Genomic DNA, 25,803 nt, shown 5'->3' on the forward strand with positions numbered 1-25,803 from the left:
CTCAAAAGACACTTAAGAGAATGAAAAGACAAGATAAAGACTGGGGAAAAATACTTGCAAATCACATATTCAACAAAAGACTTTACGCACTCAGAATAAATGAAGATCCACAGTTAAAAAAAATAATAATAATAATAAATAAAAATCTCAACAGAAAATGAGCAAAAAACTGAACATACACTTCACCAAAGAGGATACATGGGTATGCAGCAACCACATGAAAAGACGTTCAACATCAATTAGCCATCAGAGAAAAGCAAACTGAAGTCCCAAGGACACATCACTACATACCAATTAGAATAGCTAAAATAGGGGCGCCTGGGTAGCTCAGTGGGCTGGATGTCCAACTTCAGCTCAGGTCATGATCTTGCTGTTCTTGAGTTAGAGCCATGCATCAGGCTCTGTGCTGACTGCTCAGAGCCTGGAGCCTGCTTCAGATTCTATGTCTCCCTCTCTCTCTGTCCCTTCCCACTCGCTGTCTCTTTCTCTCTCTCTCTCAAAAATAAACAAACATTAAAAAAAGGAAAAAAAAAAGTGGCTAAAATAAAAATACAATATTAGTGCTGGGAAAGATGCAGAACTAGTGGACTATACATTTCTGTTAAGAATGTAAAATGATGCAGAAAATAGTTTGGCAGTTTCTTTGAAATTTAAACATACATTTATTAAAAGACTCAGCAATTCCACTACTAGGTAGCTACCCTAGAAAAATGAAAACTTATGTTCACCCATTCAAGTATAGCCAACTATTTTGTTGTTGTTGTTGTTGTTTACAAAGGTACAAAAGCAATTTAATGGAGAAAGGAGAGTCTTTTTGGCAAATGATGTTGGAATAAATAATTGATCATCCATACACAGATACCAAAAAATGAACCTCATAGAGCTTTTCTTGTAATAGTCAAAAACTGGAAATAACCAAGATGTCCCTCAGACAAACAGAAAAATAAACTGCAATACATTCATGTATTACTCAAAAGTAAAAAAAATCAATTATCAATGCGCTCAACAACTTATACAGATCTTAAGGGCATACTAGGGATAAAAAAAAAAGGTCAATTTCAAAAGGATATATACTGCATGAATCCATTTATATAACATGATTGACAAAATTATAGTGGTGCAGAAAAAATCATTGGTTGTCAAGTATTAGGGAGTGGGGGAGGGTGTGACTAGAAAGAAACAGTCTGAGGGAGTTTCTCTGGGGTGATCAACAGTTCTGAACAGTTACATGAGTCTATACGTGTGATAATGTCCTAGAATTTTACAGACACAAACACACACACACACACACACACACACACACACACACACACCAAAAAACTGCATGTAGAAACTGGTGAAATCTGATTAAGGAGTGTATATTAGTTAATAATACTCAGAATTTTATCACAGTTATCAAACAGGTTATCATTGGAGGAAGTTGAGTCAAGGGAAGAGGGAACTCTGAACTATTTTCCTAACTCGTATAAGAGTCTAAAATTATTTCAAAATAAAACATTTTTAAGTGTTTTTTTTTTAATGTTGCTAATAGATCAAGTAAGACAAAGACCACTAGACTTAACAATTTATAAACTGCTGGTGACTGACAGGAACTGTTTCCATCAAGGTGATGATTAGAGAGCAGAATGCTTAAAACTCAAACTGTGGAGGGTTTTAAGTTATCGGAAATGGCATCAACTAGGACATGATCACAGAAGTTAAACGGTTGATGCTGATTCATAGGGGCACATGTACCCCAATGTTTACAGCAGTGCTTTCAACAATAGCCAAATTATGGAAAGAGCCTAAATGTCCATCAACTGATGAATGGATAAAGAAGATGTGGTTTATATATACAATGGAATACTACTTGCAATGAGAAAGAATGAAATCCTGCCATGTACAGCAACGTGGATGGAACTGGAAGGTATTATGCTAAGTGAAGTAAGTTAGGCAGAGAAAGATATCATATGGTTTCACTTATATGTGGATCTTAAGAAACTTAACAGAAGACCATGGGGGAAGGAAAGGGCAAAAAAATTGTTACAAACAGAGAGGGAGGGAAGCAAACCATAAGAGACTCTTAAATACAGAGAACAAACTGAGAGTGGGTGAGGGGTTGGGGGAAAGGGGGAAATGGGTGATGAGCATTGAGGAGGGCACTTGTTAGGATGAGCACTGGGTGTTGTAGGTAAGCGATGAACCATGGGAATCTACCCCAAAAACCAAGAGCACACTTTACACACTGTAATGCTAACCAAATTGGATAATAAATTATATTTTTTAAAAAAAATTAGAAGTTAAATGGCTGAAACAGACAATGAACTGGATCTTTGAAGTTGAAAAGTTAAGGGAACTGAGAATTTCTTACCAAATTTGGGGAGGGGGAGGATCAGCTTATTCTTCAAAAATTCTCAAGGAGGCTACTGAACTATATCAAGTAAAATAAACCACCAGATGTTCTTCTAGAGTTGCTCAAAGGTCTACAGAAAAGTTTATGAAAGCCCTGAACAAGTAGTAAAGTTAGACAATGGGAAACGATTGAAAAAAAATACATGCAAAGCATTTTGCTTCCACTTAAAAGGTGAATAATTGAGAGTACCTTTCTCCAAAATACAACACCAAAGTGGTTTACATATTATACTGGGAGCAAAATCAGTTAACCCTATTCTTAAGAACAAGGTCAGACTTTGAAACCAGTATGATGTTTGCATCAGTGAAACAAGCCCTCTTCTCATGGTTTTCTGATAGACACAAAAGCATCCTTTTTCAAGTTAGAGAAATACATATGAACAGATTAAGTGACTTACATAAAGTCACACTGAATTTCAGGAATGGAGCAAAGAATCAGATTCACATTTTCACTCTTAAAGAGTTTAGATGAGGATTCAGAAACTGTTCCAGCAGATAAAGTCAACATAGACAGACAAGCTTCACTCCAAGGTTTAGTGACTATCACTAACCCAAGCTTCCTGCCACTCTTCCCTAATCTAATCTTCACCACCTTGATTCACATTCATAACTACAACTAATAAAAGAAAATCAAAATCAAAGAGTTGTACTCTTTTGGGCTTACCCACTTTCATCAAAACAGACCCACTCCACACTGAAGACAATGAAGTACTGTCAAAAAGAATGTGATCTACAGAGTAAGGTAGATTTGAGGTTAATATCCCAACTCCACCCTTTGGTAGCTATAAAGGAAAAACACCTACCAGCCTCAGAGAACTGCTAGGAGGAGATTTTTAAAAATCTCTAACATTGTAATAATTCATACACAAAAGGCACAGAAGAACACAGCCTTCCATTTACCCTACAGGAAAAAATTCTAAGCCAAACAATGAGCAGCCAAACTACAATAATTTCAAAGAGAATAAGCAAAATTCTATAGTAAACAAAATGGATGCCTTTCCAGTTACTCTTTTTTTTTTTTAAGTTTATTTCTTATGAGAGGGAGAGAGAGACAGAGAGAGAGAGAGCGCGCGCACACAAGCGAGGGAGGAGCAGAGAGAAGGAGACACAGAATCTGAAGCATGCTCTAGGCTCTGAGCTGTCAGCACAGAATCCTCTGCCAGGCTCTAACTCACAAACTGTGAGATATTACTTAATCTGAAGTAGGACCCTTAACCAACTGAGCCACCCAGGCACCCAGTCAGTTACTCTTTTCATCTCCTTGCCCCATGATTTTCTTATTGGGACACATGAAACAGAAATACTCTCCACGCTGGAGATAACAGGTAACAGATAATCTGCTAAATTAAACAAGGGTATACTCCCCACCCCAAGTTACAGAGAAATTATATAAAAATTATACAGAAATATTTTTTCTCTCTCTTTCAAATTTTGAGAGTTCCTCGAAGAATGCTTTTAGGTATATCAGAAGATTAACATTCAAGTGTAAGAATGTGTAGAACACATATGTGTATTTAACTAAACACACAACTTGTACACTGTGCTTCAAAACTATCACATGTTCTACTGAGAAAATCACTGAATCACTAGACCATGCATCCCACTTTTCTTGCCCTGCCAGTGACCTCTGCTTATAATCCCTCTAGATACAACAAGATCACAAATTGGATTTCCACCCCCACCCTCTAAGCCAAAACAACCACGCCTGTGGAAGAGCTATTGGAAAGTAGCTTAATTAAAAAGACTCCTCTCTGCTGCTACCCACTGCTGTGGGTAGCTGTGAGCAGCTACTGATAAGGCAGCAACTGGGACCTGCTTTCCAAAAAGAAGCTGTTCGGACACAATGCTCTGAACTGGTGTTGACTGTTCACAAGCCAAAACCACAAGTAAAAACACAAGTGTTGTTTCTACCAGTAATACAGAATTCTATTTCTTGTCATGTTAGAAACACAGGTTCATGATAAAAGCAGCAAATTGTCATTTTTAAGACCCTTTCTCATTCTCATTCCAAATATGAAAGCTTAAAAATAATTAATAAAAATGTTGGAGAATTTCTTCTAATTCTTATTTAAAGAAGGAGCCCAGAGGAATTTGGCTACAATAAAATATTAAGTGATCTTGTAGAAAGCCAGATACAATGACATAAACTATTTATAGCTACAGGAAACACCAAAATGTTTCACGAGTGACTTCTTTACAGACACTATTTTTGCTCATGCTTCACAATTACTGAATAAGGTAGTATTCAAAATCCCTCTACTGCATTGGATATGCTTATTTTTTAGGACTTACATCACCAATCCTGCACTCCCATCACAAACGAGTTAGTTTCACATAAGCAGTTTTAAGCTTACATTTTTAAACATAAGTCCTGTTTTCAACAAAAACTAAATTTAGGATTTTCAAATATTTGTTTAAAGTAACCACGTAACATGACCAAGAAATTAAATAATTTTAAGTCAGCTTTCTTTAAAGGGCTTAAAGATCCTTTACTCTAAGATCCCAGGCCCTCAAAATCCTAGTTCTTTCCTAACATTTGGTATCCAAATCCAACCTGAACAAATGAAGGTATGACCCTGGTCCTTATTTACCTCACTTAATTGGGACTAGTCATATTTCATTATACAGATATTAAGGTCTTTGATTATGTCTTAGACTCTTGCTGAGAACATTACATAAGATATACAAATCATACAACCTTTCAAAAATTCAAAAAGTTTTGACTCCAAGAGTTTGGGATAATGGACTGTGAACCTGTATTTAGATAACATCTTCACTATGAAAAGAAGCTTCTAGATTCAACCTATTAGTTTTCAGGATGCTAAAAAATTTTTAAATTATTTGAGTTTTATTACATAATGAAACCTGAAACAGCAATGATCCCTTACATAAAATGTACTAAACATCTCCCACACATGTATTCTCTTAATTATCAGACTGTGTCACAAGACTTGTTTCCTTATTTTTTCATTATAAAAACTGAAAGCTTGCACTGAATTTTAAGTAACTGTCATGTTTTCTAAATTTAAGTCTTTGCCAGACTAAGTCATAAAGTAAAACATTTTATTTATTAAACTGTCAACCAATTTTGCACTCCTTTCCTGAGAACCAATAATCTGAAGTCAAAATACTCCTATGAGTTAACATAAATAAGATGAAGTGTAGCCCTGAAATTTTAGTTTCCTACCACATAATCCTAATCCTAGCAATGAATATATAAATATTCATTAACTACAAGGATAATCATTTTTAGCAATCATTACTAATATTTAGCCAAAGAACACTGACATTTCACTAGACTTGATGAACAAATTTTTTTCTTTAAAAAAAATTTTTTTAATTAATACACTCTATCTTTTAAAGCAATTTTAGATTAAAAAAAAAAAAAACTGAGCAGGAACATTCCCTCTCCACAACCACAACCGTTAATTTCCCTCCATTATCAATGTCTTTAACTGATGAACCAATATGGATATATTATGGATATATTATTATTAACCAAACTCTATAGTTCACATTAGGGTTTCTTTCTGTTGTACATTCTACGCGTTTTGATGAACACATAATGACAGGCATCCACCACAAAAACCTCATACAGAAGAATTTCATTGTCCCAAAAACCTTCTGTACACCAATCCCTCATCCCTCCTCTGTCCCCACCCCCAAACCCCTTTCAACCAAAGATCATTTTGCTGTCTCCAGAGTTTTTTCAGCATGTCATATAGTTGGAATTATATAGTATGTAGCCTTTTCAGATTGGCTTCTTTCATTTCACATTATGCATTTAAGGTTCTTCCATGTCTTTTTATGGCTGGATAGCTCATTTCTTTTTAACACTGTATATATTCCATCATATGAACATACCACAGTTTATCCATTCACCTATTGAAGGACATCTCAGTGTCTTCGAAGTTTTGGCAATTATGAATAAAGATCCTGCTGTAAATACTGTGTGATTTTCTGTGGACATAAAATGTTTAATTCATTTGGATAAATACCTAGAAGCATGACTGTTAGATCATATGATAAGATTATGGTTACTTTTCCAAGAAATTGACAAACTGTCTTCCAAAGTGGCTAAAGCATTTTACAATCTCAACAGCAATGACTGAGAACATCTGTTGCTCCACATCCTCACCAGCAGTTGCTGTTGTGTTTTGAATTTTAACCATTCTAATAGGTGTATAGTGGTATCTCATTGTTTTAAATTACAATTCCCTAACGAACTAAGATACTGGCCATTGTTTCATGTTTATTTGCCATCTATATATCTACTTCAGTGAAGTGACTGTCTGTTCAGATCTTTTCCCTACTTTTTGATTGGGCTATTTATTTACATATTGTTGAGTTTTAAGAGTTCTTTGTATATTTCAAATAAAGTCCTTCACCAGATATGTGTTTTGTAAATATTTTCCCTCAGTCTTGCTATACTGTGTACAGAGCAGAAATTTTGAATTTTAATGAAGCCAAACTTATCCATTATTGACTTCAAGGACCATGCTTTTGGTATTGTTACCTAAAAACTCATTGCCAAATCCAAGGTATAAATTTATTTTTAATTACAAAAAAATTTTCAAAGACACACAGGGTCATGAGTTCAACCAATTTCTTAAAACCTAAAAAAAAGTACATAACATCCCCATCTATAGTTTTCAAAATACTATTTATGAAAGAAAAAAATACATTAATGAAATTTTAACACAAATGCTTACATTTTTTTTTAAGTAAACTCCATGCCACACATGGAGCTTGAACTCATCACCTTGTGCACACTCCCCTGACTTAGCCAGTCAAGCACCCCAAATGCTTACACTTTTATCTTAAGTATGTCAGATGATACTTCCAAAATAAATCATACTGACATACTCTGCCTTCAGACTCTTTAGTCCATAATGAAAAAAAAATACAAGTATTGCTGTGCAAATATTTTCATACATTCAGAGATGAAAAGTTTGCAAAATAAAAATGGTCTGTTTTACAAAAAGGTTGAGAGTTAACATAAAGAAGATAAATTCGGGGCACTTGGGTGGCTCAGTCAGTTGAGCATCTGTCTCTTAATTACAGCTCAAGTCACGACCTCACAGTTTTGAGATCAAGCCCCGTGTTGGACTCTGCACTGAAAGCACAGTCGCTGCTTGGGATTCTCTCTCCTTCTCTTCCTGCCCCTCACTCTCTCTGCCTCTCTCTCTGCCCTTCCCCCACTTGTAATCACTCTCTCGCTCACTCTCTCAAAATAAACTGTATAAAAAAATGTAAAAAAGATAAATTTGACCTTTTTATATATCTTAATATAACTGCATACAAATGACATTATATCCATCAAAAATACATTTGTATTTGGCCATTTTGCCAACTCAGTGTTCACCAAATTAAATTATGCCCCTTTTGGGGCACCTGGGTGGCTCAGTCGCTTAAGCATCCAACTTTGGCTCAGGTCATGATTTCATGGTTAGTGGATTTGAGCCCTCCATCGGGCTCTGTGCTGACAGCTCTGAGACTAGAGCTGCTTCAGATTCTGTATCTCCCTCTCTCTCTGACCCTACCCAGCTTGTGCTCTGTGTCTAGCTCTCTCAAAAACAAATAAACATTTAAATAAAAATTTACATCCTTTCTGCTTGAAAAAGTGAGGGGTGATGAAGAGATCTAAGTGTGGTGAGGAAACAGAACTCTGAAAGCAATTTATATGGTAAGATGACTTAATTTCTAATGTAAGCAAAATCAACATTTTAATTTCAATATTCTTCTCACATATAATTCATTGATGAAATTCATGTAGTAGAAAGAGGTTTTAGGGCTTCTCAAAAATCAGGTTTCTCGTCTTGAAATAACATTCAACCAATTTAAGTTAGAAAATAATGTCCACTAATTTAGTAGAGCTGTGCCCAGCATGTGAAGCAATAGTTCTTCATCCCTTAACTTTAGCAAAGGCATTCCATAACAATCCCTGAAACTATTTTTAAGATTTTATGAGAAGATATTTTTTCCAATGAATCCCTTAAAAAGACATAGCATTTAGGAAAACAACAGTGAAATTCAGTAAGTTTGGCTACTATGAAACTAAGAGAACTTCAGTTTTCATAATCAGCAGTATATACTCAATATTTATGTAACTTTTCTTACCTTTAAGTACGTCCAATATAAATTAAGATTTATCAAAATATTTTCAAGTGTTCTGTTAAATGGATGTATAATCATTAATATACCAAATTTACATATTACCTCTTTCAAACATAGCATGAAAAGCAATCTGCTCCTGGTATACCCTGAACAAGAATCCTATCAGGTAAGTTTTGCAGGAATCCCACTACCCTTGAAGTATTCTCTTAGTAATTTTCCATCTCCTGATATTCACACACTGTCTGCCTCTGTTGTATTCAGAGATGAACTCCATCTCTTGTTCCTATTGCAATAATCTTGAATAAAGTCTTCGTCACCATTTTAATAAGCGTCAGCATTATGTTTTCTTTAATAATAGAAATCTTGTAAGGGACAAAACATCAAATTCCTCAGTAAACGTTACTTGGGAGACTGAAAGAAAAGGAAAACCTAAAACTTCTTAAGATTACTCTTTATCAACCAACATCTGAGTGCAGAATTGTGTTCAAGACACCAAGTCCATAGAGTTAAAGATAGAAAGATGTGTCTATAACAAAGAATTTGGCCTTTGTCTCTGGCTCTTAAGAAGAGACTAAATTCCTGGGATTTCCTAAGTCACAGAAGTATCTTTGTTATTCATGAACCTGTTAGATCACACCTGAGTTTATGCTGACAAGATGACTCACAGTAGGGTCCTGGTCACCAGAAAGATCAACCAAGTGATCAGAGGGATGGAGCTTAGAGCCCTAAGGAAGCCAAAGGGACTGGAGATTGAGGCTTAATCAGATGGCTGATGATTCAGTAAATCATACCTAATCAAATATGAATGAAATACATGAAACCCCGAAACCCCAATAAAAACAGACAGTTGAAGCTTGATGAATCCATCAGAGTGCTAGAAGGGCGACAAGCCTTGATTCCACTGGGAGAGGGCAGAGAAGTTCTGCATTCAGGCTTCCCCTAACCCCATTTCTTGAGGGTTAAGGGAACCTCAAGGGTTCCCTCAAGGGAAATTGAGGTCCTGGGAACCTCCAAATTTGTAGTAGATTGATGAGAAGTATAGGTGGCCTGGAGACCCCCAAACTTGTGACTGCTATCTCAAGTGAGGGCAGTCTTGTAGGGGTAGGAAGTCATGGAAATCCTCTAGATTTGTAGCCAGTTGGTTAGAAGTGTGGGTGACCTGCGGACCCTCAAACTCACATCTGACAACTAAAGTAAGGACAGTCTTTTTGGAGACTATGACCTTAAACTAGTGGAATCTAATGCCAATTCTGGGTGGTTACCGTCAGAATTGGATTATAGTATACCGCTACATGCAAGACAAAATTTCTGTCTTTAAGGAGATATGGGTTTATCAGTAAATCCACTCAAGTCCACAGACAACCCAACAAGGACAAGGAGTGAAATTTTTATTTTTATTTATTATGCATCTTCAAAATATCATTATTTAGGGGCATCTGAGTGGCTCAGTTGGTTAAGCGTCCAACTTCGGCTCAGGTCATGATCTCACAATTCATGAGTTTGAGCCCACATCAGATTCTGGGCTGAGAGTTCAGAGCCTGGAGCCTACTTCAGATTCTATGTCTCCCTCTCTCTCTGTCCCTCCCCCGCTCACACTCTCTCTCCCTCAAAAATAAACATTAAAAGGAATATTTTTTTAAATATCATTATTTAAATCTTTTCTTTTGGTACTTTCTTGGAGACAGACTAAACTAAACCCACAAAGTGAACAGTTAAGCTTCTGGAAAAACTATGTGAAAATGGGTATACAGTTCAGACAGTTAAGCTTCATGTTTATCAAAATGAAAATGGGAAACTTTCTAGTGGGTTTTAAAATTACTAAATTAAAAAAAAATTTCTAAATAGCCTTCCTTATTTGAAAAATTGTATGTGTTCATGGGAGGAAATAAAATAGGAAATATGAGAGATAAAATGAAATAATCTCATATACTAATAATCTCACTATTCAGAGAGAACCATTACCACTCTTCTGTTTCTCCTTCCCACTTAATATATTAAAGAGATCTTTCTAGTATAATAAATATCAAAAATTATAAAATGTATGGATATTACAGTATTTCATCACTGGGGTAAATCATAAACAGTCTCCTAAAGCTGAACTAATTGATTTCCAATTTTCTACTACAAAAAAATAATGTTGTAATAAACATTCTTGTAACTAATTCTTTGCAAGAAACTGGTACTATTTCCTTAGGGTAAACTATTTGAAACATAATTTCTAGGTCTAATCATATATTCATCTAACATGAATTTATACTTCTACCCACTTTTGGATATGAGAATACTTGTTTTATACACTTGACAAGCTAGGGAAAGATTTTACCTTTGCCAATGTAACAGGCCAAACCATTTTATCAGTGTTGCTTTAAAATGAACTCCTTTGGGGCACCCAGGTGGCTCAGTCAGTTAAGCGTCTGACTCACGATTGTGGATCAGGTCACGATCTCACGTTTTCATGAATTCGAGCCCCTCCTCGGGATCTGCATGCTGACTGCACAGAACCTGCTTGGGATTCTGTCTCCTTTTCTCATTGCCTCTCCCCTACTCACACTCTCTCTGTCTCTCTCAAAATAAATAAATAAACTTTATAAAAATAAATAAAATTAAGTTAAAATGAACTCCTTTGATTTTTTTTTAAAATCACATCTTTTTAAAAATATTTTTGGCAATTTTTGCCTTCCACTGACAACTTTCTGTTCATGCCCTTTACTCACTTTACTTTAGGGCATTCATCTATTCCTCACTAATTTATAAGAAAATTTATATATAAACAGTCTAAGCCTTTTTCACATATATCCAAATATACCCACAGTTGGTCATGATGCAGTTGACATCACTGTGAATAATATACAGTGTCTCTTTAGGAGTTTTTATAAGCTGGCCACAGAAAATAGTCTATACCATTACTTTAGGCTAAACATTTTTACTACAAGGTTATACCATGGAGCAATCAAGACCTAAAAAAAAGTTTCAACCAGAAAAGAAAAAAAAAAAAAAGACTTAAAAAAAGCAACTACTCACACTCACTATTCAAGTCAATGTAAAATAACCCATTAAACACAGACAACAGTTTTCTATTCCCAAACTGTATACATTTTAAACTCTAGAAAAAGTGCACTAATTCATTGCAACACAGGGATTTGGGATTTACACTTACTTTATCATTACTATCATTACTCTGAAAGTTTGCATGAAAATTCAGGATTTTACCGTTTTCTAGAAATGTAAAAATTTACGAAAGTAATGTATGAGGAATTACAGAGGGAGAAGATAAACCTACTTGAAGTCAAAAGGAGAGGAAAAAAAAAATGTCAAATAAAAAGTGGATTCTTAAAACCCAAAAAGAAACCTTAAGACCAAAAACATAGAGATCTATAATTTTCTGAATGTTGCATCTTTTTTGATTAGCTGATAAAAAGTACAGAACGCATTTTTTAAAAAGATTATAGACCTCAAATTGTAAAATAAAGTCACTGTTTAAAATCTTAGTACTCATCCAATTATAAAGTATGTATGCATATTAAGTTACATCAAACACAAACCATTTTACAGAAAATAAAATTGTCTTCTATACCAGGTCACTTCACTCAATAGCAACCTTATGCGAATTAGTATTGAAGAACCCAAGGATTCCTATCTAAGTCATTTCCTGTTGTTTTTTAAAAATTTAGCTTTATTGCTATTAAATTAAAAGGTGCTTGATATTTATTAATAACTCAAAAAATTTTATTAAACTAGTAAAAAAAAAAAAAGGAACAAAACAGAATTTCCAATGTGTTCATAATGACCTAAAAAAATGTCCAACTAAAGGAAATAACATCAAAATATTAACTGTCTTCAGGTGGTAGAACTAAGGGTGATTTCTTTTTCCTTTATATAACAGATTTTCTTAAACTCAGAAATGAGTATCTATTATTTATATAACTAACCTTTGTAAAGAAACAGATAAAATGTACCAAGTCAAACAACTAAAAGTAACTTCCTGATAGTCAAGCAATTATCTCCTCAAGTAAAGGGATAGTTTTTAAAAACTTTATCTGGTTATAGCTGCTCAAAATAACAGCTGCAATAAACACCCTGCACTTCATACAAAGTACAGTTACCGTAAGACAGTACAGTCTATTTTCATCTAAGTAGCAATACTATATGCTTTGCTGCACAATGTTTCAAAAGCTTGAAGCCTAAAATAAACCTTACCAATTATGATGGAAATTACTTTTTAGGGAAAAATTAATTATTTCCCTAAAGTAAATTCCAGATTTTTCTCCTCTTTTAATCCTATGAAAGTACTTACAATCAAATTAGAATGTGTAGACAATAAAAGGAAATATTTAATATATCTTGATACATTACAAAAACCCAGTACCCTTTACCTTCCACAATAAAGTACTAAAGACCATCCAAAAACAAACAAAACAACACAAAAATCTGCTAGTGAAAAAGAAAAAAAAGAACTCAGGTATGAAATGGAAAACCAAAGAAGTAGTTAGGATATTATTCTTAGCCATCAGGGCAAAATAGGGAAAGAAAGCTAGCCAGTCTTATGATGGAAACAAGCCTGCGAGGTCTGCTAAGACAAAGTTTTTAAGTCAACCATCTGGGGAAGCCAACTGCCAAAAGACAACTGGTCAAAAGGAGAAATACACCAGGAACTGCTACACTCCCAAGATACTCAATGAGTAAATCTTTGCTCCTTCTCTTCTATTTCCAAGTCACATAAAGAGAAACAGCAAAGGGCAAGATTCAGGAATCACAGCCAAGGATAAAAAAAGTAATCATGAAAAAAATAAATAAATAAAAGACAGTAATCACAAAATCTCATTGGCCAATCCTAACCCTAATTTGTGAAACTTAACCTAGAAGGAAAGTTCCCAGTTATTTAAAAAAATGAAAACCAAAATTATCCTATAAACCAATAAACTATCTAGGTCAATACTATTTTTAAAATAGTAAGTTTTAATGTATTCCGAGGATTTTATTTTGCATATGTATTGATATTCTTTGTGCTGAAGTGTTTTCTCGATTTTAATAAATAAATCTATCTCCTTTTTATAGCTTCAATTTTCATTTAAAATAGGATAAAATAAGCATCATCTTAGTTATAGCTCTGCCATAAAACAGCTTACTGGGCTTAAGCAAGTGAAGAAACTGATGTACTGAAAGGGGTTGGTCCAAATGACTTAAATGAACCCTTCCACTGTAAAATAATCATTCTCTAATTCTTCAGGATAACATCAAGTTGTTTTGGGTAACATCCCCCTGTAACTGAAGTAACAATGTCTCTAGGTTAAAACAGTGGGTATCCTCCTCAGTCATTCACCATATCAACACTGGTGAAGACAGTGCTACAGATTTACTCCCACCCCAACTCCATCACCTCATCCAACCTCCACACAACATACCCATCACTACCTACTTATTAATTTACTTACAGAGGAAATGGGTAAACCAAGCCCCACTATGTTGAGGACAGTGGATGTGACGGTACTGTCATGGTACGGATACTGGATGCTGTTGTCTTTACAGAAAAAGCCTCTCTGAAATGGATATATTTGGCCCAAATTTAGAACAGCCATAGGCATGGAAGCTGTTGGGGAAGGGAAAAAAAGACACACATGGTTAAATTCAGTTCACTTCATTAGGAAGTAAAGTCTACTGAATGGGATGCAAATCTTAACCATATTTGGTACTTTTTGAAAAGGATCAATATTCCAAAATACCCAAGAGTGAAGATTAAGGAAACCATGCAGCATTAGCTTGTCCATAATCAGCCCCACCTTTATCAAGTATAAATTCTCTTACTTGCGTTGACCTCTGATTTTAAAAACATACAATAAAGAAATCCCCATGGAATTGGCCCATGGAAAAATAAAGTTGAAAAAACAAGAAGGCTTTATATTTTACATTTTGTAATTAATTTATTTTTAATTGACTTGTTCAGTATCTTAAATATGTTTAAGAAAAAAAAGGGAAAACTTTGTGAATACATTAATTTTGAGCAATATCATAACAGCCAAAAATAGTCAAGGAGGGGAAAGAAAGAAAATAGAAACCATAAGTACATCTGATAATAAAAACTGAGAGAAACTAGTCTTTCAGTCTTTACCCTCAAGATAAATTTAAAATGATTTTTATTAGCCCTGGCAAGGCTCCAAATCACTTCAGTAAGTTATACAGGAAAGATGAAATTTTCACCCAAATAAAATGAGAGACCAAAGAGAAGTTAAATAAGTTAGTAGCTTTGTAATAGGCTCAAGTTTACCATGTTTTTATGCTTTGTTTCATCTAATTCAAACAGTCAAGCATTTACTCACTACTAGCTCAGTACTAGCCTAGGCCATACAGAGAGACACAAACTAGTATAAAACAGACCCTGGGTTCAAGAGCCTAAACTGTACGTGTAGACACAGAATATACACTAGAGGAAATGGTTTAAAAAGTAATACCAAGATAAACTTTTAGAGGGTGATGAAACTGTTCTGTATCTTAAATGTGATGGTTATCCATAACTCTAAGCATTTGCCAAAACTCACAGAATGTATGACAAAAAATGAATCTTACTGTTTGCAAATTTACAAAGAAATACCATAAAAAGAAAGTATGGCTAATTTCTTAAATGGTATAAAAGGTCCTATAGGAATTCAGAGGTCAACGTGAACCAAAGTAATTAGAAAAGACGATTTTTTAAAAAAGCAACTGAATTGAACTTGTAACAGCAGGTAAACTATAGGCAATAGGGAGGGGCTCAAGGAGAGCATTTCGTGGTATAAGGAAGCATGCATAGCAGGAGGTCGCACTAACAAGAGCAGACAGGGAATGAGCAAGGGGTTTTTCAAGGTATATAACATTTTATAGCCAACATGTATTACATGCTCACACATGACAGGCACTATGCTATGCAGAGTAACTCCATCCTTACCTACAACCCTGTAGGTAATACCACTTCTCCCATTTTTCACACAAAGTTATTATGAGGCTTAGACAAATGCAGACCTTGCTGAAACTAATAAATAGTCGAACCAGGATTCCAACACAGGCTGATTCCAGAGTCAATGTATATATGGCCTCCCAAGGAGGCCAGTGATCTGGATAAATTAAGAGATTAGAACTGTGAAAAGAACGCAAGACCGGGAGGCAGGAGACGTGTTGTCTGGAAAAGCTTGTTCAGTATAAAATACTTATTATGTTCATAAAAAAACTCAAAGTGAATGGAATAAAATGTTCTCTGCTACAGATTACTCTTAATTCTTCAATTATGGTTGTTTTTTGGGGGATAAACAGTGCTTGAGATTATTGTGTTTAATAGAAAGAATGAAGCATTTAAAATACTGGCCTAAAAAAGGACTTTTCCTATAGGAAGTAAAATATCACTGTGCTCTTTGTTCAGACAGGATCAGCAACAGGGTAAGATAAAGGATGTGAGAAATTCACTTAAAAAAAAAAAGTAGAAAGGTGACCATTTCATACAGCTTTGAAACAATCCAGGAACTAACTGATAAGTAGTGTGTTGACAGTGAAAATAGAGAAGGATGCATGAAAGAGTGTTGTGAATATAGAAATGACTCAACCTCACGCCTAGTCACAATTACTGAAGCAGACTTGAAGGTGAACTTCAGGGTTTGGAAATAAAATGGTGGTCCCACGGACAGAAATGTGAAGTTAGGAGTGGAAGGTGGTTTATGATGGCACAAAATTAGTTTAGTATTATTGAGAATATTGCCTTTGGGGTAATCTGGTAACTTCTTAACCTGGCCTCATCTTTCACTCTTCCCCATGTAGCCCTTAAGACTCCAATCACACTGAACCATTTACTGTTACCTGAACATACTATGTTTTCAGAACCCTAGGTGCCTTCATATATGTTCATCCTTCTAATGGGGATACTTGCTCTCTCATTTCCCCTTCAGTCCAAGGCAGGCATGCCTTACTTATCTGTCCCATGGCACCTTATAGACTCATCTATCACATTGTATTATATATTGCTTCTGACATTCTGTCAGCAACTTCAAGGCAAAGATGCTATCATTCTCGTATTCTTTGCACCAGGCACACACACAGCTGGCTCTAAATGAAAAGACACTAAATGGCTAAATGAGTAATGGATAACAATCAGAAGTAGGGAGAAATATGCAAGTTATTGGCATTAGAAGTGGTAACTTAAGCCAGGGGAATCAAACAGTTCAGAAACAGCCAAAATCAGAACTAACAGAGATAAAACAATCAGCTAATGACTAATATCCATAGTGAAATCATGAACAGAGACTGTAGGAGAGAAAGGAAGAAAAGATGATTCCATGCTCTAGAGGGCAGGGGGCTGTGTCTGTTTCATTCAGCAGCACACACTGGCCATTCTTGGCAAAGAATGAACAACAGAGAAATAGGGCAATGTTGTGATACAAAAGCCAACAGAGGTAAGAGTATCAAGCCTGTATCTAGAAAGGTAAAATGTCAAATACTGAGACATTAAGGAGAGTGAGAACTGAGTAGTCTATGAGGTCTGAGTAAAAAGGGTATCTCAGGTAACCACCCTTTTATGATAATATTATACCACCTGCAGTAACACTCCAATATCTTTATGAAGAATCTTCAATAATGAGCTTCAATACTGGACTGTCACTGTCTAAGCATGAATCTCTTTCTTCAGGTTAAATACATCACAATTATTATCTCTACTGCTCATATATTTTATATATACACATGTGTAGAAGCACATCCCTATGAAGTGAATTCAGTGCCCCAAAGAATTCTTATGTTGGAGCTCTAACCCCCAATTTTATCATACTTGGAGGTAGGTCTTTTAGGAGGTAATTAGGGTTGAATGAGGTCATAAATCCAAGGACTTAATCCAACAGGAATGGTCTTATAAGAAGAGGAAAAGATAGGGGGTGTCTGGATGGCTCAGTTGGTTAATCGTCTGACTCCTGATTTTGGCTCAGGTCATGATCTCATGGTTCATGGGTTAGAGCCCCATATTGGGCTCTGTGCTGACAGTGCAGAGCCTGCTTGGGATTCTCTCTCCCTCCTCTACTCATGCTCTCTTTCAAGATCTCAAAATAACTAAAACTTAAAAAAAAAACATTTTAGTTAAAAGAAGAGGAAAAAAGAGAGATCTCTCTCTCAGTGTGCATGCCTGAGGAAAGGCCATGAGAGGACACAACAAAAAGGTGTCCATCTATAAGCCAGGAAGAGAGTACTCACCTGAACCCAACCATGATGGCATCCTGATCTTACAATTCCAGCCTCCAGAAATATGAGAAAATAAATTTGTTGTTTAAGCCACCATATCTTTGGCATTTTGTTATAGCTGACCAAGCAGACTAAGGCAGGCACACGCATGCACACACACACACGCACGCACACACACACAAACACACCATAGCATATCTATCCCCCTAGACACCTCTGTTTAAAAAGCAATGGAGGGGCGCCTGGGTGGCGCAGTCGGTTGAGCGTCCGACTTCAGCCAGGTCATGATCTCGCGGTCCGTGAGTTCGAGCCCCGCGTCGGGCTCTGGGCTGATGGCTCAGAGCCTGGAGCCTGTTTCCGATTCTGTGTCTCCCTCTCTCTCTGCCCCTCCCCCGTTCATGCTCTGTCTCTCTCTGTCCCAAAAATAAATAAAAACGTTGAAAAAAAAATTTTTTTTTAAATAAATAAATAAAAAGCAATGGAATATTCTCTGCCATAGAGATAATTTTCAATAATATTTTAGGATAGTAATGGAGAATACTGTGTTCAAGTTAGTGTTATAGGAAGATGCTTCTCTAAATAAACCCTCTCCTGTGTCTCCTCCTCTCTCTGACCCTCCCCACTCATGCTCTTTCTCTCTCTTAAAAATAAAATAAACATTAAAAAAAAGAGGGGGTGCCTGGGTGGCTCAGTTGGTGAAGCATCTGACTTCAGCTCAGGTCATGATCTTGCAACTTGTGGGTTCGAGCCTGGAGCCTACATTGGATTGTATGACTCCCTCTCTCTCTGTCCCTCCCCCACTCACACTCGGTCTCTGTCTCTGTCTCTGTCTCTCTCAAAAATAAATAAACATTTAAAAAAGTGATGAAACAAGCATTCAGTACAATAACTTATTTTCCGTAACTTATTTTTTAAAAGCTCAATAAAGTGAAAAGAATATAGATCAAACATGAATGAAATGGAAAACGAAGGAAAAGTCAGATCAACTAACTACATCAGTTTTTGCAGGTTAATGAAATTATTAGTCTTGTTAAAGGCTTAAGAAAAAAAGAAAAACACAAATACATCAAATTATTAAACTGTTAACAAGATACCACCTCTATCTCTGGGCTAAATCTTATCAGAAACTCAGAGATACTAAGTAACTCAAGAGTACACATCTTGTGGGTATGCACTAGGGCAAATAACCACTATTACACAGGTGGTAAGCAGGGGAGCCAGCATTTCAACAAAAAGTTCCTCTTCTTTTCACCACATCATACCACTTTTTTTTTTTAATTTTTTTATTTTTTTTAGGAAAGGAGTCTAACCACCAGGGTCCCATTTCCCTGCTCTACAAACGTGAAAGAAGAAAAACATTTTCTTTTAGGTCCCATTCAGTCAAGTTCATGATTCTTAGAGACTAAGTTGGTCTACATACAGACAATTGATTTCTTTCAGTAGGACTGGGTATGAAGGTGGAATTGCTCTGTGTGACCTAGGATACATCTTAATCTACTATACGTGGGCTGACTGAGCCATCCTAAAGTCTAAGTATACTTTGCTATAAACTACAGAAGAGAAATGTGAAACTTCAGCAAAACTTACAAGAAAAATAAACGGTGAGGGAACTGCTTCTAGGGGTTCATGGTTTACCAAAAGGTAGTGGGTAAAACCCTTATGTAAAAAATATTTTCCCTTTCAAAAAGAAAAAAAAAATCCAGCATATGTAAATTTAACTATGTTTGTGTATTTTTCTACATATAGTATACTTGAGTGTAACAAGTAAGTCTACAGTTACTTTCGTGAAATGTGCCTCTACACACCCTTTCATTTTCTCCTTTTAGCAGTCCTAGGTTAAAAGTAAATAAAAACTTTTTGGCTCTTTACTATTTTGTGTTACTTGCGCAGTTTATAGAAAGTTGTATTCATTCCAAACTTAAGGAATGTTCTTTATTTGGTGTCCAATTAAGTTTGAACAAAATACATGGGGAGGAGAGAGGGATACAGTATTTTTCTTGCTTTCTTTGCAAACAGGTGTTGCATGTTCTTTCCAGAATCACATGAAAAATCCTCCTGCTAATTGACACGTTATATGTTACATTTGAACAGAAGTTTTCTTCCCCTCCTTTAAAAAGATCATTAGATGTCCATAAGTAAAGGGTCACTGGGTGGCCCAGTTGGTTAGGCGTCCAACTCTTGATTTCAGCTCAGGTCATGATCCTACAGTTCATGGGATCAAGCCCAGCAACAGGCTCCATGATGACAGCACAGAGACTGCTTGAGATCCTCTCTCAACCTCTCTCTGCCCCTCCCCTGCTCACTCACTCTCAAAATAAAAAAAAACAAATGTTTAAAACAAAATGTCCAAAAGTAAAGAGAATCATTCAAAATTTCTCCAACAAGTGAAACTAGTAAGTATGCAGGTAAGATGGATGGTTTCTTCTACAGATTCAATGCACCCCTTCCTAATTATTACTCCTCATCATTTGACAAATGTTTCATGTCTAGCACACAGCTAGACTCATATAGCTGACACTCAAGAGAGAATGAAGACAAAAGAATATCTGGGGGTGCCTGGGTAGCTCAATTAGTTGAGCATCCAACTTCAGCTCAGGTCATGATCTCACAGATCTTGAGTTCAAGCTTTGGATTGGGCTCGCTACTGTCAATGCGGAGCCTGCTTTAGATCCTCTGTTCCCCATCCCTCTCTGCCCCTCCCCCACTTACACACGTGCTCTCTCTCGATCTCTCAAAAATAAATATTAAAAAAAGAAAAAAGATGAATATATGAAATTATCAATTATAAAGGGGAGAGGTGAAGCCACGAGATTTTATTAAGATCACTCAGTGAAAGAGACAATAGTCATAATCTTGGAAAGAAAACACAAAGTCAACAAAGCCAACTAATACGGAAGGAACTACCAGGAAAACGGGATACAATATGAAAGAAAAGATAATGCCAGGAAAAATGAAGGGGCACTTTAAAAAAATACCAGTAACAGTAGCTACTTTTTAATGAACTCTTACCCTATATCCTGACAGTATGGTACGCGTTGCAGTTTTCTAATCTCAATTAACTTGAAAAGGTAAGTACTATTATATCGATTTGAAGATAAAGAAACCTGCCCAAGGCCACAAAGGTTGCAGAATTAGGATTTGAACCCAGGTCAATGAGGCCATGCACCCACTGAGTTCACCTGGTCTTAACAAATGCCACTTATAAAGAAGCTGAGCAGAAAAAGAACAGACAAGAGGTCACTGACAGAATTGCCGCACTTGGACTGGGAACACAAAGACTGACAAGATTTAAGAAGTGAAGAGCAAGTGGGTAGAGGTGACCTTTATATGTCCTCTGGACAAAAAGGAAGGAAAGGGTAACTTGGTCCATACCTTGAAGAACAAATAAGGCAGAAGAAGGCTAACAATTTCTTTTTGTCTGTAGCACAAAAGGTAGGATAGTGAACTGAGGTGACAGAATGGGTTGGGGGGGGCGGGGGGGGGGCGGGGGGGGATGCAGAGGGGACTTGACAATATGGATGAATGGACAAAACTAGATCCATGGTAGATGGGAGGAAATGAAACCACAGGTAGACAACAAAGACCATCCAAAACAGGGTCAATTAGAGGTTTTTTTACAAAAAATTTTAAAAGCTTCCTATTTCATTTGTATTGCTATGCAAAGTAGTCACAAAGCAAGTCCCCTTTGGAGAAGCCACACCTAATTATTAGTTATTGGCTTCACTCTTTCCCTGCGGCCATAATCCCCCTGGCCCTTTGGCCCTGATAGAAAAGTGTAGCAGAGGGGAATAAAGAAGACTAAAACACCGTACACACCTCTATGTATTTGGCACCATACTGAACATCTAACATTAATTTTCACTTCATCCTAACAATACTAGAACACAAGCTTCATTAGGTATGGACATTTTTGTTCACTGATATATCCTAAGCACTTAAGTCAATGCTTACAACAGGGCAGGCCCTCAACAAATATTGGATGAATGCACAGAGTCACCTTGTAAAACAGGTATTATCATCCCCATTTTAAGGATGAGAGGATGAGTCAGAAAGGATAAGCAACTTAATTAAAGTCATAGATATAATAAGGGTGAAATTAAAAGTATTTAACAACTAGTGCTGCACCAGCACTGGCCACTCAGGACAGACACCAGCTGGTGCTAAAGCTGGGTTCTGCTTCAATCTTTCAGTTGTGGGATCTTAAAGAGGTCCATAGAAGGGACTAGGACAATGAAGGGACCAGGACAATGAAGGGTTGTGGGCTAGAAAAGGTAAGACTCAGATATACACTACTGGTTACCAGCTGTGATAGTAAGTGGTGCATCCAGGTTTCAAAGATGTATTTATTTAACCCCAAAACCCTCTAAATGAAGTGTGTACCATTTGCTAAAATGTAGTGCCATTTGCTAAAAAATGACAGAGCAGAGGACAAATGGAGGTTTTAATAGAACAGAAAAACATTTTGGGGCATCTGGGTGGCTCCATCAGTTAAGCGCCGACTTCAGCTCAAGTCATGATCTCGTGGTTTGCATGTCGAGGTCTGTGCGGACAGCTCAGAGCCTGGAGCCTGCTTCGGATTCTGTGTCTCCCTCTCTCGCTGCCCCTTCCCCACTCAGGTTCTATCTCTCTGTGTCACTCAAAAATAAATAAACATTAAAAAAAAAAAAACAGAAAAACATTCAAAGCAATTGTAATGGAATAAAGAGACTAATAGACATAACTGCAATGGGAAATGGAATTAGAAATGCATTTAAGATTGATCACTTAAAAAAAAAAAAAAAAAAGATTCATCACTGAGTTCAATCTGTTGCCAGGCAGTCTAAAAAAAAATAGGATGATCCAACGAAAGTAGGGTAGAGGGAACTGAAAAATAACAGAAATATGAATGAGCAAAACAAAACTGCAGTATAAGGATGTTTTGTTCCAGGTCAGTAATTTAGATACGTCTCAATAAGAAATGAAAAATCATAAAAAATTTTAAAATGTTTTTAAAAATAATAAATAAAAATAAAAATAAATGAAAAGTCAGCATTGGCTTTGATCAAGAAACGCCTGGGTGAAAGCTGTACTGCAGGAAGATGAGTTTATGCAAAGTAGAGGTGGAAAAGGGGAAGAGCCCTGAGTCAGGCAGGAGGGATCAGTGATAGAACTGTATGTTTGGGTATGATTCACAGAGATGGCACATGAAGTATCCAGGGCCACAAGTTCAAAGAACAGTGCACCCTCGGCTTTTAGAGACACCTGCGCTCTGGTCACCAGCTTAAAGTGACCACATCTCTGTGGCTGACGGTTTTACTATAAAAAGTACTCAGTTATCTTGCTGGGTTTTGTTTTGTACTTAAGTTGGGACAAAGGGGAGAAAAAGCAGTTTGGATATCTAAGTGACATTTACAAAAGAATTTTACTTTCTGTGCTTTTCTGTCACTAACGACCTATAATATACTCAACCCTGGAGTCTCTTCATTCATTAAGATACTTAAAATAAATGTGTGTATATATTTAAACAGCTTTTAAAAAAAAAATACCCAGAACTATAAGGACAGGTTATTTTAATATGGACTCAGATTTCTGCACACACACACAAAAAAAGTTGGCCTATTTATTTATACACGAACAAAAATAAAAAGCAAGAAGTTGGTCACCTGTTGTTCCCTTCCCAAAAGGCACACAGTGCCAACTGGCCAGGACCATTAATTCCTTCCACCCTCTCATGGTAACAGCTGTTCCCTTTCTTTTTCAAGCTGGCAAAGGTCACGGTCAGTAGCACTCTTTCCATGCAGATTTCTATGTTCAAAAGGCAAGGAGACGGTGGACATAATAGGGTGTGGGGAGAGACAGCTAATTTTTTTTCTATGTTACTTTCTCCTGGGCATTTATCACAAATCTGTTTTGGGCTTCTTTGATATTTGAAGCTGTAACTATAATCATTTCTCAACTGAAAAAAAATTATGTTTACATGAAACTGGAATTGGGGATGATATAAGCATTTTGAGAGTTCAAGGCCAAAAACTGTAGCAAAACTGTACAGTAACATTTACATCATTAATGGCTCCCTAATTAGAAATGCATTATGCTATGAGAAGAAGCCAGACTCAAAAGGATACATACTGCATGATTTCATTTATATGACATTATAGGATGGAGAACCAATCATTGGTTGCCAGAGGTGTAGGAGGTGGGAGGAGTTCACTACAAAAGAGCAGCAAGAAGAAATTTAGGGTAATAAATCAGTTCTGTATCTTGTGTGGTGGTTACATAACTCTGACGTCTAAATTGTCTCAATTCAAAGAACTGTATCCTTAAAGAGTGAATTTTGCTATATATAAATTTTGTTTAAGTCTAAATGTTGACTTAAGCCTCATACCCTGTTTCTCTATTCCCCTCACCTGTTCCAAACCTCTTGCCACACTGTACATGATGACCCCACCCCTTCCACCTAGCTAACATCTACTCGCCACTCTAGCTTCTATATAACTACTCATGAAATCTTTGGTGTGGCAGGGTGAGGTCCTGCATAGAACTGGGACTTTTCCACCGAGCTGGGTTTACTTTTGGCATTCTCCCAGTTATTAAACTTAAATGAACATGGGCAAATTACTTACCTATCTAGCTCAATTTTCTCACATGGTGAATGCAAATAAATACTATTTATATACCTCCCAGAACAGTTGTGAACTAAGAGCCTAGTAATGTGCCTAACATAGTACCCGGCACATTAAGACAATAAATGCTTATTCCCTGATCTTTCTCCTCTGCCTACTGCCTCTAATGAAAAAGTAATTTTTAACTTGGAAAATGTATCAACACATATACAAGAGGACTTCATGAAGTAACTACCTGTATATTATTTTTATTTTTTTGTTTATTTATTTATTTTGAGAGAGAGAGAGCCCAAGCACACGTGTGCAAGTGTGGGAGGAACAGAGGGAGAGGGAGAGAAACAGAATCCCAAGCAGGCTCTGCACTGTCCACACAGAGTCCAATGTGGGATTTGAACCCATGAACCATGAGATCATGGCCTAAGCCAAAGCTGGACACTTAACCAAGTGAGCCACCCAGTTCCCCTAACTACATGTGTTTTAGTTATCTTTCTTCAAAGGCTTTTCAATAGCCAACAAATTTCACAAAACAGTGTAAGATAGTAAATCAAGGGAAAGATTCCTCTTTGAAGAGGTTCCTCTTTGAAAAGTTTATTTAGTCTTTAAAGAAATTATGACCTATAGAGTTCTATCTGGTTTTTATTTAAGCTTTTAAAACAACGCCTCTGTTGTTCAGATGGGAACACATGGTTAATTTACTTCTCTCTCTGAATTTACAATGAGACTTCCAGTCTCAGCAATCCCATCTACAAACTTCGCTTAACCAACAAAGTCTCTTGTATTAGTAGCTGGTCAACTTCTCCCACTCAGTGATAAGGTCTATATTCCAAACAATAACAAGTATGTGTTCATTATTATAGTGATTCTTGAATAAAGCTGGAAAAGTGATAAACTTTTAAAATTTCTAGGACAGTCATCTTCTAGAAAGGTAATACATAAATGCCACTTAAGAGGTTATGTATGGTGGTGGTTGGGGGCAGATTTAAAAACCTTTCAGGAGACTGCTTTAGCAACTTAAATTGATTTCACCATTTTGGTACAAAATTAGTTATCTCGATCCTCAAAAGATGAGTAAGAAATAATTTAAGAATCAAAACTATAAATCAAAAATTTTAAATAAACCAAATAAAATCCAGACCTGAGACCTCACCTGCTTTAACAGTTCACATGTCCCCCTTTAAAAAATGTATCATGTAATGTAAATCTTAGAAGTATTTATGTGGATCCATCATGTCTAGTCTGAAATTACGGCAAATGGCGAGGATCCAAAAACTAAAAATAGTCATACTAAGATGTGTCTCTGAAGAAAAATATAAGAACTCTTACTTTGGCAGGAAGTCACCAAAGTGGCATATCTAAATTAGTAAGCTTTGTTTAAGACACACACACACACTTTTTTTTAAATGCACACAAGTCAAAAAAACTGGTAAAATTCTTTTTTTAATGGTTATGATTACTGCAATAGCAAATCATATATCCATTTTCCCAAAAATGTATGTTTGTGCCACTC

At 36.2% G+C, this 25,803-nt stretch overlaps 1 protein-coding gene across 3 annotated transcripts in view; it reads right to left on the reverse strand.

The window, feature by feature from the left end:
- PLPP1 (phospholipid phosphatase 1) overlaps positions 1 to 25,803 on the reverse strand; it is a 90,660-nt gene that overhangs the window by 46,688 nt on the left and 18,169 nt on the right. For 2 of the 3 annotated variants that reach the window (XM_043590512.1, XM_043590519.1), the window contains one exon: positions 13,941 to 14,095. The exons of the other annotated variant lie outside the window; for it this stretch is intronic. In XM_043590512.1, the coding sequence (XP_043446447.1) occupies positions 13,941 to 14,095 (155 nt within the window). The remainder of the gene's footprint in view (positions 1 to 13,940; positions 14,096 to 25,803) is intronic. 3 annotated transcript variants of the gene reach the window in all.

Source organism: Prionailurus bengalensis, chromosome A1, assembly GCF_016509475.1.
Source record: "Prionailurus bengalensis isolate Pbe53 chromosome A1, Fcat_Pben_1.1_paternal_pri, whole genome shotgun sequence".
Taxonomy (NCBI): Eukaryota; Metazoa; Chordata; class Mammalia; order Carnivora; family Felidae; genus Prionailurus; species Prionailurus bengalensis.